The sequence below is a fragment of the Pristiophorus japonicus genome, chromosome 12, assembly GCF_044704955.1.
Source record: "Pristiophorus japonicus isolate sPriJap1 chromosome 12, sPriJap1.hap1, whole genome shotgun sequence".
Taxonomy (NCBI): domain Eukaryota; kingdom Metazoa; phylum Chordata; class Chondrichthyes; family Pristiophoridae; genus Pristiophorus; species Pristiophorus japonicus.
In genome coordinates, this window is record NC_091988.1 from 89,463,709 (window position 1) to 89,481,202 (window position 17,494).

The window sequence follows — 17,494 nt, forward strand, 5'->3', positions numbered from 1 at the left end:
AAAGCAGTCACCCAATCTATGCTTGGTCTCCCCAATGTGCAGGAGACCACATCGTGAGCAGCAAATACACTATACTAAATTGAAAGCAGTACAAGTAAATCGCTGTTTCAACTGGAAGGAATATTTGGGGCCCTGGATAGTGGGAAGGAGGAGGTAAAAGGGCAGGTGTTGCGTCTCCTGCACTTGCACGGGAAGGGGAGGGAGAGCTGGGGGTGACTGCGGAATGGACCAGAGTATCGCGGAGGGACTGGTCCCTAAAATGAGCTATGCAAGGTGGTAAGTGAAGTTGAAAAGGAGAATTAGTTCAATCTAGTGTACCACTTGACAGTTAGCTGGTGTTGAACAAGTGGATGACTGAGCTGGTCTCTTGTGTACCTAAAGCATTTAGTGTGGAATGGTTGTGGAGGAAGATTTTGCAGGGGAAAAATGCCAACTTTCATTGTGACAGCCGTCTTTAGTGACTGTCTGGAAGAAAAGGTCATGGAATGCCTTTCTATCTGGGAGCAAAGGTCAGCGAAGTGTCGGGTCAAGGTAACACAACAACTCATGATTTCTTAGCAAATCTCATGATTTATAAGAGTACGACTCATGATTTCTGAGACAGTGGGGTTGACATTACTCGGAGCCTGACCACACCTTGTGCAGTGGAGGGGATTTCTGGCTATGGTTTCAGCGGCTTTTGGATTACTGCTATTTACAGGTTGGATATCGGGGCTACACCTATTACTACCAGTTATATATAGACCATCAGTAAGTTACTGTATTGTTGCCGATTGAGAGGAATCAGTGTTACCATTATCACTATTAGTTTTCAATACAATTTCAGTCAGTTCCCATCAGTTACTCATGGCATCAAAGTTCCTCCCACCTTCAATTTACCCTCTGTAAATGATTTCCCTGCCCTCCGTTTCCCCTCTTCTCCTGCTCATGGGTGGCCGCCTGGTTCTTGGAAGTTCTCACACAACAGCTGCTGACATGAAACCACGAGCAAAAGTAGCAACTGCAAAGGACCCAGTCTTTCGAAGGTAAATAGAATAGTTTTAGAATTCATGTGATCCAATGTCACATGATCTGACATCACGTGGTCACAACTCCAATCGGAGTTGGCAACACTTGTCACTTGGAGTGGTTCTATTAGACCAATGATGTTTATGTATGGGATGAGTGTATAATGACAGTCAGGTTTAAAAACGACATACATCAAATTGATACATACTGTTCCAAGTAATCCTTATGGGTTTTCACACCTAAAACCATTCAAATGCTCATAAAATTGTGTTTTTCACATTCTTTATGTCTGTTTTCCCAAGAGCTGATTGGTTCACGAGTATCATAGATACACTGTTCTGATTAGTTGCTGATCGTCATGTGCTTGGCAGTGATCAGTCAGATCAGATTCCAATCAGATGGTGTTGGAGGTGGGATTGAGAGATACTCCCAGAATGGTGGAGAGAAACATCCTGGTCTATAATTCGATAGAAGTTCTTTCTGTGGTGGTTATATCCTTGTGAAGTAGATTACAGAGATGCCCAAGGCAGATGTAGCTTTGCACCATGCAAGAAAGACAATCTTTGCAACTAAGGTCTGCCCTTCAGGTCTTTGTGTGAAAGGAGACAAAAAGGAGAGACATGCAGATCAAAACTGAGTACGTAGAGATAGTGGGGGGTGGGAGAGAGAGAGAGAGAGAGAGAGAGAGAGAGAAGATAGAGGGTGGGGTGCAAGCAGAGGCACAGATAGAATGACAGACATATTTTTTTAATCTGCAGGTCATCAACTGATATTTTTAAAATGGTTTCCCTGCTTCCACTGAATCACAAAATTGAAATCTACTTTCTGAAGTCTTACATTAGGGTTAGCAAACATCAGTCACCAGAGACCTGCTTGCCAAAGCAAAGCTACAATGCACCTGAACAGGAGCAGAATTTCCAACAACTAGAAGCTGAGCTCTATGGAGTAAAACTTGCATCAAAAACTACTGATCGTCTTCGATATGACATTTAAGTCACTTTTCAGAAGAAAATGCATCAGATTCTCTCACATGGAGGACTCGTACAGAAGTTATTAAACAATCCACGCACAGGCATCTTCCACCCTTCGACATGTAATTCAGGACCTGGAATTTTCAGTCCTTCATTGAAACACCTGTGAACTCATCCCTTTTTGGCGTGGAAGCGGGTCATCCTTGATACAAGGGACCACCTAGATGATGGTGATTTAGACTCCTGTACATGTGTTAAAACACGTGTCCATAGCCAAGAGAACCAAGTGGTATAGAGTGGTCTAATGGCACAGTGCAATATTATCATGCATCAGAGTGGTATGGTGTCGGTTTACAGAGATTCCTTGGGAAGGCAAATTTGTTCACATAGCCCAACTCCCCCTCCGACATGCATATATACACCACAAAATGGAGTTGATAACCTGCAGCGTATTACAAAATACAAGTTCCTAGTACAGGTTGAACCTCCCTTATCCAGAACTCCCTTATCCGGAACCACACCTCATCCAGAACCATTCCCAGCCACCGGATGGCACATGTGCAGAACTCCGACATGAACAAATTGAAGTCCTTCCTCACTGCCGACTGCCGCAATCACTGGCCTAACCCAGTGATTCACCCCCCCCCCCCCCCCCCACCCCCAGCCCCATGATCTCTCTGCCACACTCCCAGCCCCAAGCCAGCCAGCCCCAATATCCCCTTGCTCAGTATCTGTACCATCCAATTTAACGTGACCACCCCTCGTCTGGAAAAATCCCTTATCCAGAACAGGCCAGGTCCCGAGGGTTCCGAATAAGGGAGGTTCAACATGTACAAGGGCCATGTTTGTTGATCTGTCTCAAGCAAATTTTCATGCAATAAAATGATAGCAAAAAGAAATACTTGATTTCATTGACTTTAGAAGGAATAATTGGTTTGCAAAATATTTTCTGTATAGAAGAATAATCTACATCATAAGAACATAAGAAATATGAACAAGAATTGGCCACACAGAACCTGCTCCTGTTCCTATTTCTTATCTTCGGAGCATTTAGCAAGATCATGGCTGATCTTCTACCTCAGCTCCACTTTCCCGCACTATCCCACAATTCCCTTAAGTGTCCAAAAATCAGTCAGTGGCCATTTTAATGGCCTCATGGCTTGAGAACTAGAGGCAATGATTCAAATATACACAACAAACATAATACCAATGTCATGTATCTTACATTTTTATATATAACTGTATCCTAACATGCTATACATGACTGTAATAAGATATGACCTGTAACCACCAGCATACCTTACCACCAGGGGTGCACTTGCAAGAGACAGGTATATAAGGACAGGTCTCAGGCAAGTGCAGCATTCCAGAGCTGTGAAATAAAGGTGCAGGTCCAGAGTGACCTTGGCTTCACTACCATGCCTCATGTGAATCTGTACTGAGGGGACAGGACTTTACAACTATCAAACACAATTTCACATTCTGCAGCTCATTCTTTTGACACAGGGATTTGGAAAGAACAAGTCATGTGCCAACAGTACAGTTGCCAACTCTCCAGGTTTAACCTGGAGCCTCCAGGAATTGAAGATTACTCTCCAGGTCACAACTATGAGCAACCAGAGAGAAAAATCATTAGAGCTTTAAAAAAAAAAGTGTTTTCTTCCCCATTTTCTTTCAACACTTTTTATTTATTAATTAGTTATAAAAATGTTGTAAATGGGGATAAAAAGCTGTTTGACAGTCAGCAATCATTCAATCAGGTCATGAAGAGTTTGTTTGTTTCCCAGTTGGCGTGGGAAGGTGGTACATACTGCGAAGCTGGGCTCGTCAGGCGACCAATGTTGGGACCGGGGCGTTTGGAGGCAGGAGGTGTCCAGGAATACATCCAACCAGAGTTGGCAACCCTGCCCGACAGTGGTCAATCAAGTTCCAGCTGCACGCCACTGTAGCAGAGCTATTAAAAGCCATACATTTCAAAACCAGCTTTCAGATTCATCACCACGCAGCTTAATGCCGAAGAGCATTTCTGACCCACTTCTCAAGTGAGGCCCTCAGCACTGCGATCACTCTGGTGACCTTTCGGCATATTCTTCTCTATGAAACTGCAGTCCTTTTAAAATAAAAACAGAAAATGATGGAAATCTCAGCAAGTCAGGCAGCATCTGTGGAGAGGAAGCAGAGTTAACTTTTCGGGTCGATGACCCTTCGTCAGAACTAGTGTGTGTTCGGAAAGAACAGATTCTTAACAAGCACCAAAAGGGGCTTAACAGCATAACCACTGCCAATTTTTGGCTCCTTTCTCCATCCGCCCCCCCCCGCCTCCTCCCTACCCCCCACCCACCCCGCCCCCCGAGACTGTTTCTTTCTATTTTCCTCCTTGTTTCTAATGGCAGTCGGTCATTATCCCACCATTCACACCCTATCTTGACAAATGTTTTTCGAACTCCTGGCATTCCCATTTCAATTTGGCCCATCATCCCTTTTGTCTCTCTAATCTCTCCTGTCTTCCACCCTATCACAGACCTTCCCTTTTGTTCTTTCTTCCCCTCCCCCTTTCAGTGCTTCTTAAGAATCTGTTCTTTCAGAACACACTCCAGTTCTGACGAAGGGTCATCGACCCAAAACGTTAACTCTGCTTCCTCTCCACAGATGCTGCCTGACCTGCTGAGATTTCCAGCATTTTCTGTTTTTATTCCAGATTCCAGCATCTGCAGTATTTTGCTTTTGAATTGTACTTTTGGACTGACAGAAGCCTCTCAAAGACCTTGGAAAACAAACTATTAATCACCTGGCATCATTTTGGCCTGATACTCAACTGGGCGCAATAAGCTCTTTTAAGAATAGAAATGATCATGAAATCGGTAACCTCCCCAACTGGAGTCATTTTGTTTAGGAGCAGGAGTGACTCTTGCTCCAAGTAAGCCCCAGATGGAATTTTCATAGAGTCGTGAAAAAAGTGCATTGGGGGAGGAGTGGAAGAGACGCCTAGAAATAAAGAAGTTGCATTTATATAGCGTCTTTCACAACCTCAGAATGATCCAAAATGCTTCATAGCCGATTAGGTATTTTTGTAGCATAGTCACTGTTGTAATGTAGGAGACGCGGCAGCCAATTTGCACAGCAAGCTCCCACAAACAGCAATGTGCTAATGACCAGATAATGCTTTTAGTGATGTTGGTTGAGGGATAAATATTAGCCAAGACACAGGATAACTCCCCTGCTCTTCTTCCAAATAGGGCCACGAGATCTTTTATGTCCACCTGAGAGCAGACGTTTAATGCCTCATCCGAAAGACACCTCAGACAGTGTAGCGCTCCTTCAGTGCTGCACGGGACTATCAGATTAGATTTTTATCAAGTCTTTGAACAGAAATCTCTTTAAACATACTCCACAGAAATGGAAGGCTCGAGTCACTGTAACTCGAGTTGCTGGAAGGAGCTGGCACATTAAATCAGTTCCATAACTTCCAGAGGCAAGGCCATTATATTTTGATGTGTATTCTACTTACATGGAGTTTATTCAGCAGCACTGCATCCGTGGTAGTGTTGCCCCCAGGCTTAGCGGCTTTCCAGAACTGTTTTTGAGCGGAATATCGGTTCATAGGACATAGCTTAAAGAGGCAGTCTGTAGAAAAATTTAAACAAAAAGTTATATATAATCAGAAACTTGAAAAAAAAATAGCTACATTTTTATTGTATCAAATACCCCCCACCTATCGCACCATTAAAGAAGGAATTGCAATTTATTTCTCTTTCCAGCAGAAATCTCACATTTCGGGGTGACATTTCACTTGTTGCCTGCACATCGCCAGCTGGCCAGTGTGAAATAGCCACCAAAACCAGGATAATGGAGCACCAACTCACTACTGCTGTGCACTGGTCAGAAAGCAGCACGGGGTGTGTTTGAGGGGGAGCACTGGGAATCCCACGGAACAGCTGACCTCGATGGGAGACCAGTGCAAAAAATATTTACCTCATACCTAGAGAAGTACAAGAATTCTGAAATTCTTATTTTTGGCCCAATTTACCTTACAAAAACACAGACTCTCGATGGACATTTGCTATGAAAAGCATTTGCTGAACATTGCTTCCCTTGTAAACCGTTATAAAAGCTCATTAACCAACTTCAGTCAGGTTGGAAAGGTTCTTGTAAACGAAAAAAATAATTCGCTTTGGACTGCGTTCAAAGAAAGAATAAAATATCCTTTCATCAATCTGCCACCCCCGCTACTCTTGTCCAACCTCAGCACATAACTTGTGAAAAGTCGTCTGGTCCAAGTTTCACACAGCTACAAAAATGAAATCAAAGCTTGGTAAGGTCACAATAATGTGACAATCCACTTCACGTCTTCAAGGCTCAGGCTTGTATCTTTGAACCATTTATCCTGCAACCAGCCCTCCGTTAGCTTCCATTAATTTCTCGCTTCATTTTCTTTCGAATGCCAGGATGGGAAAAATAAAAACCTGAACCCATGCACAAGTACAACACCAACAAACAACTGGTATTTATATAGCGCCTTTAACGTAGTGAAATGTCCCAAGGAACTGCACAGGAATATTATGCGATGAAAATGTGACACTGAGCTACAGAAGTAGAAATTAGCGCAGGTGACCAAAAGCTTGGTCAAAGAGGTATGTTTTAAGGAGCGTCCTGAAGGAGGAAAGAGAGGTAGAGAGGCGGAGAGGTTTAGGCAGGGAGTTCCAGAGCTTGGGGCCTAGGAAACAGAAGGCACGGCCACCAATGGTTGAGCGATTATAACCAGGGTTGCTCAGGAGGGTAGAATTAGAGGAGCACAGATATCTCTAGGGGTTGTGGGGCTGGAGGAGATTTTAGAGATAGGGAGGGGTGAGGCCATGGAGGGATTTGAAAATAAGGATGAGAATTTTGAAACTGAGGCGGGGATTACAAATGGCGAGGAAACAAGTGGGGAGGACAGCGTGCACACTAACAATCTGTGAGGAAGTAGGTCGGCCTGTTTCTTAAGCCATCAAACATTACGCCCCTTTATTAAAAAATATCGGGGGCAATGTCTGGCTCTTGCTGGGATCGGTTTCCACAGTTGCTGCACCTCAATGGTCTGTCTTCATGCACAAACCGTAGACAGCGAGCATCAAAAGGTTATTTGGTCAGAAACCGCAACCGCCAAGCCAACACTGTCCTCACTCAATGTCCCACACGTGCACTCCCTGCAGGGGTCACTTCATTATTTTCCTCTTCCTAGCCCAGAAACGATGAGGCCCATTGTCGTGTCCACACTCCTGCCTTGGTTGATGTTAGCTCATACACTTAAAAAAAAAATCTTCTTGGGGGATTGGTGGCACTGGTAAAGCCACATTTATTGGCCATCCCTAGTTGCCTTGAGAAAGTGGTGGTGAGCAGACTCCTTCAGCCACCGTGGTCCTTGTGATGACCATGCTCCCACGGTCGTGGCATCAGGTAGGGAATCCCAGGATATTGACACAGCAATGCTACAGAAACAGTGAGACATATCCAAGTCAGGACAGTGCGAGAGCTGGAGGGAGGCTTGGAGGTGATGGTGATCCATGAGATTACAGCTCGGTAGCAGAGGAGCGAGGTCTTGCTCAAGTACGCTTGGTGAGTTGCTGCAGTTCTTCATGTAACTTGTCCATATCACAGCCACAGTGCACCGGCGATGGAGGGGGGGTGAATCCGGAGTCTGCTCCCAGGAATGCCGATCAAACAAGCTGCTCTGACCTGGATGGTGCCGAACTCCTCCAGTGCTGTTGTGGCTACACCCATCCAGGCGAGTGGTGAGTATTTCTTCACCGTCCTACCTGGAGTCTTGTGGATGGTGAAGAAGTTTTAAGGAATCAAGAGATGAACCTTTCATCATAGATGGTCCAACATCCTTCCTGCTCCTGGATCATAGAATCATAGAAAATTATGACGCAGGAGGAGGCTATTCGGTCCATCATGTCCACCTCAGTTGAAAAAGGGCTACCAGCTTAATCCCATCTTCCAGCACTAGTTCCGCAGCCCTGTAGGTTATGGCTCTTTAACTGCATATCCAAGTTCTTTGTTAAAAAAAATGAGGGTTTCTGCCTCCACCACCTTTTCAGACAGTGAGTTCCAGACTCCCACCACTCTCTGGGTTAAGAAATGTTTCCCCATCTCCCCTCTAATCCTTCTACCAATTACTTTAAATCTATGCTCCCTAGTTATTGACCCCTCTGCTAACGGAAATGGGTCCTTCCTATCCCACTCAATCTAGGCCCCTCAATTAAATCTCCCCTCAGCCTCCTCTCGGCAACATCCTCGTAAATCTCCTCTGCTCTCTCTCTAGTACAATCACATCCTTGCTGTAATGTGGTGACCAGAACTGTATGTAGTACTCAAGCTGTAGCCTAACCAGTGTTATACACAGTTCAAGCATATTCCATGCCTCGGCTAATAAAGGAAAGCATTCCATATGCCTTTTTAATTACCTTATCGACCTGTCCTGCTATCTTTATGGATCTGTGGGCATATACAGGTGCAACGTCCAGAATCCTGACATTTCAGCGAGCGCGCGAGGAACGGAGGATCTGTGGGCAGCGAGGTACGAAATACAGCGAAACCCGAAACGGATTCGGTCCTGAGGATTCCGGATTTCAGACGTTGTACCTGTACTCAAAGGTCCTTCTGTTCCTCCACCCCTCTCAGTATCCTCCCATTTATTGTGTATTCCCTTGCCTTGTTGCCCCTTCTCAAATGCATTCCCTCACATTTTTCCAGATTGAATTCCATTTGACACTTTTCTGCCCAACTGACCAGTTCATCGATATCTTCCTGCAGTCTAAAGCTTTCCTCCTCACGGTCAACCACACGGCCAATTTTTGTATCATCTGCAAATTTCTTTATCATGCCCCCTATATTAAAGTCTAAATCATTAATACATAAAGGTAAGGGACCGAGTACAGCGTTGCTCATGGCTGGTCAGTTAAGCTTCTGGTCATCCCCAAGATGTTGATGGTGGTGGGGACTCAGAAAAGGTGGTGTAATTGAAGGCAGTGAGTTGAATTTCTCTTGTTGGAGCAGTGATTGCGGAGTACTTGCACAGCATGAATGCTATCTGCCACTGGTGAACCCAAACCTCGATATTGACCAGATCCTGCTACTGGTTGGCATGGATCGCTCTATTAGAGCAGAGTGTTATGAATGGAGCTGAACACTGCAACATGGTCCGTGCAGTGTACTTCGAGTTTCTGCTTTTACTTCAGACTTCCAGCATTTGTAGTTTCTTTCTGACCTTAAAAAGGAACTTTTATTTACCATTTTCCCCGATTCCCATGAATGTTAGGTTTACAGTTTCTCCTCAGCAAGGTGGGAAAGCATGACCCCATTTCATGATCCCACACACCGTCCAGTAGTCAGTTTCAATAATCTTAAAGTCCACTCATTTCATACTTGGAGAATGCGAAGCAGAAACCACAAATCAGTTTTCACCTTTGAAGTCAAGGCTTCTCCTTTTAATTATCAACTCTCCCGATCAACTTAACCTAGACACGTTTCCTATTGATGACCCTGCTGAAAGTTGGAGCTTTCACCCAGCACTGAGTGCGACAGAAACACAAAAACAACTGCCAATTGTGCAAGATCCTCATGGTCTCAGCTGTAGTGGCAAAGAGACAGACGGCTGCAAATCTTCTGAACATCAGCTAATGTAATTCCAAGCCTTCCATCACAAGTTATGATGTGCAAATTGATTGTTCTTGCGGTGAGTGGGAAGATCAGCAGATTGATGAGTAACCCAACGTGTTTGAATGGTTGATTCATGCTTGCAGTGCACTGCGACCTACGTCAAGTGTCGTTAATTGTTTTAATCGTGGTGGGGGGGGGGGGGGGGGGGAAGGGGGGGAGGAATTACTGAGCAACCGCTTTGAATGACTGCTGGAATGTGTCACTTCATTAATAAATCCTTCACCCAGTCTCAGCCACTGAAACTCCATTACCCGCCAATCAATCCTCTTCAGACACAGAAGTAATGGAGCACGAGCCTCAAATGTCAAGCGACAGAAACCATCACCCTCTGTGGCTATGCTCCGGAATAAACCAATCCAAGTCGGGCAGCAAGATTACGTGTGTAGAGTGGGAGACCACTAGGGTAACAAACATGTAAACAATACTTGCACATCATCAGGAGAGATCCCACAATCAGCTTGTTGCAACAACTCAAATTCTCTTCAGTCCCCTCCCCCAAAAGGTAGCCCAACAGAATTGTCACTTTTAAACTACCACCATTTTAATCCTAGAATCTTGCGGCACATATGGAGGCCATTGGGCCCATTGTGCCTGTGCTAGCTCTTTGAAAGAGCTATCTAATTAGTCCCACTCCTCTGCTCTTTCCCCATAGCCCTTGAACCTTTTCCTTTTCAAGTAGTTACCCAATTCTCTTTTGAAAGTTACTATTGAATCTACTTCCACCAGCATTTCAGGCAATGTATTCCAGATCACCACAACTTGGTGTATGAAAAAAGAAATTCCTCTCATCTCCCCTCTGACTCTTGATTTTCAGATTCTGGGAAACCTGCATCTATGAGCCGTTTCCCAGCACTGAAAGTGAAAAATCCCCAGCTCCCTTAAAATTAACCTGATGACAGACTTGAAATATTAGTTTACAAGTCCCTTACTGGAATAAAGGCAATCAGATTTAGCAAGTGCAAATGGCAGGACCTGGCTCACTGGAATCCAAACTAAAACAGGAACTGAAAGGTACAATGTCCAAAATCCGGAATCTTTGATCGAATCAGTGCCGGGTTTTGAGCGGCGAGATCCGAAATCTGGCAAAACACGAAATCCAGCACAGAGTAGCTTGAGGATTCCAGATTTCAGACTATTAATTTTCTTGTCTGAAATCTGGAATCCTCGACCGAATCCATGCTGGATTTTGCATCAAAGATGTCCGGTTTTTGAACTATATTTCTGGATTCCAAACGACTTCATCAGCTATGCGCAAAATGTCTGGTTTTGGGACAATTTAGGTTTTTGGCGTTCCGAATTCTGGACATTGCACCTGTATTACCAAAATGGCAAATTTATTGCGTGACATCATTAGACTAAGTTTAGGTTTCAGTTCCATGACTCAATAGAGAAACAGAATGTAGAATTTATTTTATCAATGGAGCTCAGCTGGTGAACAAAACGGTCAGTTGGTGTCAGATACGTTCAGAAACCCATCGATGTGCTCAAGAGCCTCCTAAACAAACCATTGCGACATCCACATTGGTAGATCTTCAGTTTACCTTCTGTAGAGTGCATATTGCGTTGCTGTAGGGAAACACCCCACTTGCCCAGGTCTAGAAAGCTGTGACGCAGGTCGACAACAGCCAAGGCATAGTGATCCTCAAGCACATGCAGGGCTACTGCTAGACTTTAACCAGCATAATGCATTGGCAATTTCCCTTAATGCACCCAGCTCGGCCTTTCCCACCATTAGGGCATTACAGCTTACAGCATTTTCTGAAGCAGGGTGACAGGACTGCTCCTCCAGGTCCCAATAATGAGCCAGGTTGGCGGCTCAAGCATCAACACTGCCTTAGAGTACTGCCGACCTAAGGAGTCTACTAGAGAGTTAATGCGTTTCTAATCTTCCATCGCCAGGAGTGTCAGCTTGGAGCCGACTATTTTGTCTTTGGATTATGGGAGGTAAAAACCTTTCAAGATTTCTATCTTGGTGTCGATACACAATTAGCAAGTGGAGAATGAATGAAGATGAATTTCATTGCTTTCTCCTCGCAAGGGCATCAAAAATAATTTGCATTTCTACAGCAGTGACAGAGCAATCGCATTTTAAATGTATGGGAACCAACATAGGTCAGCAAGAACATGGGTGGTGGACAAGTGGGACCTGGTGTTTGTTAGGATATAGGCAGCGGGTTGGAGTTCATGGAGAGTAAAGAAAGCCAGCAAGGAAGACAGCATTAGGGCAGTCAAGTTAGATGACGACAAAGACTCATTTAAGGAGTCAGCTGCAGAGGGGCTGAGGTAGGGATTGAGGTGGGCGTTGCTGCCGAGAGGTGGAGGTGGGCAACGCTGCAGAGATGGAAGCAAATGCTGGACAGATAGTGGGGTTTGGAGTTCTGCTTCGGGTCAAACAGGACACCAATACTAACTGCCTGGTTCCAATGAGAGACAGTGGTTCAGGAGTGGGATTGAATCAACAACAACTTGTATTTATATAGCACCTTTAACGTAGTAAAACATCCCAAGGTGCTTCACAGGAGTGTTTTAAAACAAAATAAATAAATTTGACATCAATTGAATTCAGTTTGAATCAACAGCAAAGAAATGTAGTTGTGGTGCTTGGGGTGGCGTCGAAGAGGATAAGGGTGTTAGCCTAACCCGCCTGGTGGGAGACGGACGGGATCGCATCAAGCGCCGGTTTTACACGCAACCTAATTTTGCTCTCTATGATGGGAGTGCTCAATCAGGAGGGGTGTAAAACAGGTGTTTGACCCAAACCAGTCCGTTTCCCATCAGGAGGATTAGTATAAAATGCCCCTCAGTGATTTCAGTCTTCCTGAACTTGAGCTGGTTAAGTTAAGTGGCAAGGCTTGACGTCACACAAATAGAGTGAAGGAGTCGAGAGAGGTGCTGGAGGGGTCGTCAGGAGGTAGAGCTGGGCATCACTGGACATGTGGAAGTTGACCCCGTGGCTGTGGGTAATATTGCTGAGGGGCAGCAGCTAGATAAAGACCAGGATGGGGCAAAGGAGAGGTGCTTGGTGGACATCAGCAGCAACAGTATCAGAGAGGGGAGAGAAGCCATTGCTGGAGATGCATTGGCTACATTCAGATAGATAATGGATCCATGAGGGGGCAAGTCTCGCAGATGTGAATGGTGTGATCAACTGTGCCAAACACTCCAGAAGGGTTAAGGAGGATGAGGAGGGATAAAGCACTGAGATCAGAGTCACGCGCAATGTTAATGATGGCTTGGGTCGATCTGATGGTGAGAGGAGGGTGGAAACTAGACTGAAGATCGTAACAGAATTTTGGGAGAGAAAAACAGCTCTTTCTGCAAAAGCATGGCTTGCTACCCCTTTCATTTTTAAGTCCACTTACTTAGTAGAACAGTATAACACAATAATATTGCAGTATAACACAATATTACAGCATTAACACCAACACCTTCCCCAACATGAGCACAGAGGTGTAATATATACAACATGGAGATGGGTCCCCAAGGCTTCTTTCAAGTTGCTCCAATGGGAAATAAAGTGGCTGAGAGTGTACAGCATTGGGCCTATACGGGCTTCTTCGAGAGGGAAGGTGTTGGCTCCAAAAGATAAGTTACAATGGTGTTTGAAGGATTAGTGCACATACACTCGTTTCTCCATCTTCAATGGCATTCTAGAAATTGATGCACCATCTAATCAATGGTTTCCACGACACCAGAAGCCACAGCATACTGCAGAACCACCTCTATTGGACCAGCTCCTCAATGCAAAGGATGGAATGATGCACATCAATAACCTGTCTTTTTCAGGATGTAGCCTTAAGTGGTATGTGCAGCTTTGTATTCTTGACAGAACAAAGCGTCACATTCAATTAATCATGGGACAATTACACTTGTAAATTCGTTCATTTGGCACAATTTGCATTTTATAGATTTGTTTAATGCATGAAAAACTATATTTCAAATACCTAACAAAGTTTGATAGATTTTTGAATATTAAGGGAATCAAGGGATATGGGGATAGTTCAGGAAAGTGGAGCTGAGGTAGAAGATCAGCCATGATCTTATTAAATAGCGGAGCAGGCTCGATGAGCCAAATGGCCTACCCGTGTTCCTAATTCTTATGTTCTTACAAGAGGCACAGAGGAATGCTGCCAGAGTTAGAACATTTATTGTTCTGCAATGGTTCCTTTGGATGATACCTGATTAAAACTGCTTTGTTTAAAATACAGGATGACTTTCAGTATGGAGTACAAGAAGAATGACAAAGGAATATGGTTGCCTCTGGTAGGAACAATTCAAGCTCTCCTATCCCCACCGCCAACCCTCACCCATCATGGGAGCTACTGGAACAAAGAGAAAAAGATGGAGGATGGCCAGGGGCAGATTAACCATGGCTGCAGCCCCAGGCCCACCAAATAAATGTAGGAAAAAAAAATATGACCTCCCAAATAGGCTGAATAAAATGGACAATGAGAGAGGAAATACAAGACCGAGGAAATTATTGATTATTGGCCTAACGTGTACATACCTATTTTTGCAGAGACAAGATCTTTACTATTTATCTGTGTTATTATATATATTTAATATAATTTGCATAGATGTATAGGAATCTAGTAGTGCAATGTTACCAGAACCAGAACATATACCTACTTGATAAAGAATATATGCTTTCAGTGTTGAATATACCAGCCTATGTTTTCATACTCAGAATCATATACGTAATGCAATGAACATGAACATGAACATGAACATAACTATCAGCCTATTTGGATCAGTTTGCTGCAGGCCCAGGCCCTGAATCCAGCCCCGAGAATGGCAGGCTTAATGAATGGGGAAGGGAGGAAGGTAGAAGGGGAGAGAGCAGCAGCAGGACAGCCTGTGGCACTCCAGATAGCAGTGCCTGCTTCTTTGGCCACCTCTTTGGTTTCAGCTGGGCCTGTGATAACAGTGGCGAGGAGACGGATTGCAAGACATAGACTTGTGGCTTTCCTGGTTACAAACCCGTGCAGAGGTGCTAAGAGATAACTCATTTACCGAAGTTTTGCAATGAAACTGCAGCGAGTTGCAACAACTGGGTCTTTCTGTATGTTTTTTGCTGGTTTGGGCAACTTTGGCTTGAGTGTCCATCGAGCATAAGGGAAAATGTTAGAGTTCCTGGCCCTGGCTTTTATTCAATGACTGCTGTGTATGCGAGGCCCACCATTCCTTCACTAATCCTTTGCGTTCGATGAACTTTACTGTGCAAAGGTAAATGCAGTTTCGAAGTATGGAGCCATTATGTTGCTATTTAGTCTATATGATCCATTCCACTGTTGTGGCTCAGTTCATTTATACTGAAAAACATACGGCCCTCGTCTCCCAACTTGGAAAGCTTCCATCCACTGGGGAAAAAAAAAAGTATGATCCAGACTAGCAACCCTCAAAAAATTAGTAAAAAAAAAATAAACAACTTGCATTTACATGGCGTCTTTTATTATCTCCGAGCAAAGTGGTACTATTGGGAGATCCAGTGTTGGCATTTGGAAATAATCAGCAACACAGAGCGGGCGAATCAGGATGGGACTGGCTGTGGGAAATCCCCACTGGTCGTGTTAGTACAGCACGATTATGGGCACGTCACGTTTGCTTGTGCAGTACTTCATTGGCTATAAAGCACTGTGGAACGTCCGGTGGTTGTGAAAGGCATTATATAAATGCAAGTCTTTCTTTCAAAGTACTTCATAGCCATATGTTGCAACGTGGGGAAACATAGAAGCATGCACTGGTTACAAAAGCACAAGAGATTGTGGTGTAAAACTGTGTCGGAGAATCCTGGAGTCAGCAGATTCTAAGGGAAAGGGAGGAAGGAATGGAATGGGCTGGGCGATAGGTTGAAGCCCTTTGCAAAACTTACAGGAATTAGGATGTTTTCTCAATCTGTTGACATTTCAGGTAAGCAGGAACTTAGCTAAGCAGCAGAATAAGTGAACAGATTCTGCTCCCTCCCAGTGCCAGGACACAACACATTTGCCAGAGTCTACTCTCGATTGGCACCTTCCATCATAACTCGTCATCTCCAAGGTGCTCAAAGCCTTCGTGGCCAGTGTAACTCAGCTGCCTGTCCCCAAGATGATGGAAAATATATAAACATAGACTGAAGTAATTTAAAATGTGGTTCTGGTTATTGAGCTAACTTTAATTCATATTTAGAAGATCCGGTGTTGGCATTTGGAAACAATCAGCAACACAGACCGGGCAAATCAGAATGTGACTGGCTGTGGGAATTCCCCACTGGTCGTATTAGCACGGCAAGATTATGGACATGTCCAGTTTGCTTGTGCAGTACTTGAGGGGAAGTTTTATTATATGCAGCCAAGATCGTATTAAATGGCGGAGCAGGCTCGAGGGGACGTATGGTCTACTCCTGCTCATATTTCTTAAATTCTTATGTAAAAGGCACCACTTGTTGCCTGTGGTCATTGTTCTATGGACTTCGGCTGTCTTCGTTTTACAGTGTTGCTACATCACAAACAGTTCAAGCAGGACGCACCAAGTTTGAGGGGAAGTCAGATGGCATTCATTTGTATGAAGTCTGCTCTTCACGATCAATTATAGTTTCCGGAGAATCGTTATTATTATATCTGTGGACTTGTATTTACTCTGTACAGCTACCAGAAGGCTCATCTCCTGGAGTCCCAAGGGATCCCATAATCCCTTGGGAGCACAGGTATTTAAGAAGGCTTCACAGGTTGGAGAGGCACTCTGGAGACCTGCAATAAAAGACTAAGGTCACACTTTATTTTGAGCTCACAGTGTTCAGTCTGACTCTTTCTCCACACACAACAGTTATCAGGTCCTTTTTTTTTTAGGTAACTTAACAGCGCCACAAGATTTTAAAGTTTTTTTTTTACAAATCCATGTACCAGATTGCTCTTCTCGCACAAGAAATCATCTGTGTTCACAAATGAAACCAAGCTAACAAACAGGTCAGACTTAATCCAACGCTCCTCAATTTGCAACAAAGCAACAGGAAGTTGCATCTAAAAATGTCACCATCAGCTGCAGGGTTTCAAAGTCACTGCAGAGAAGATACAAGAGCCTCTTGGGGGAAGAAAAATCTTGGATTTGTTCCAATGGAGTCCAGTTTGGAAAGAAAACATGATTTAGCTGCAGTTTAATATACAGCAGACTGAATGAACAAACTCCAAACTGCCAACCTCCCATATGGGCAAACCTAAACTCAAAAACGAGCTCAACAACTTCAAAAACATTAATACACTCTCCAAGGTAACTGCTTCACAATAACTGCAACTAAATTCTGTTTTTAGTACACGAGAAGTTTTGCAATTCTATGAAAATCAAAACCCAAAATGTGAAAGAGAAATCAGATTGAGGTTGCAGTGGAACAAGGAGCAGGAGCTGTGGCTAAGTGGGAGCACTCTTTCCTCGGAGTCAGAAGGTTGTAGGTTCAAGCCTCATTTCTCAGACATGAGCACATAATCTAGGCTGACACTTGCTGAGAGAGCGCTGCACTGTCGGTGTTAACAACTTTCAGATGAGACATTAAACCGAGGCCCCGTCTGCTCTCTCAGGTGAGCGTAAAAGATCCCCTGGCGCTTTTAATAGAACAGGAGAGTTTTCCCAGTTTCCTGGCCAACATTCATCCCTCAACACAACATCACTTAGAAAAGATTATCTGATAATTATCTCATCGTTGTTTGTGGGATCTTGCTGTGCACAAATTGGCTGCCACGTTTCCCATATTACAACAATGACTACATTCCAAAAGTATTTCATTGGCTGGAAAGCACTCTGGGATGTCCCGAGGTCGTGAAAGGTGAAATGCAAGTCTTTCT

The 17,494-nt window shown here is 44.2% G+C and overlaps 1 protein-coding gene across 1 annotated transcript in view; it reads right to left on the reverse strand.

Moving 5' to 3' along the window:
* Positions 1-17,494, reverse strand: part of itpr1b (inositol 1,4,5-trisphosphate receptor, type 1b) — a 593,020-nt gene that overhangs the window by 447,933 nt on the left and 127,593 nt on the right. Inside the window, exon 4 of the mRNA XM_070894815.1 lies at positions 5,488-5,603. Within this exon, the coding sequence (XP_070750916.1) occupies positions 5,488-5,603 (116 nt within the window). The remainder of the gene's footprint in view (positions 1-5,487; positions 5,604-17,494) is intronic.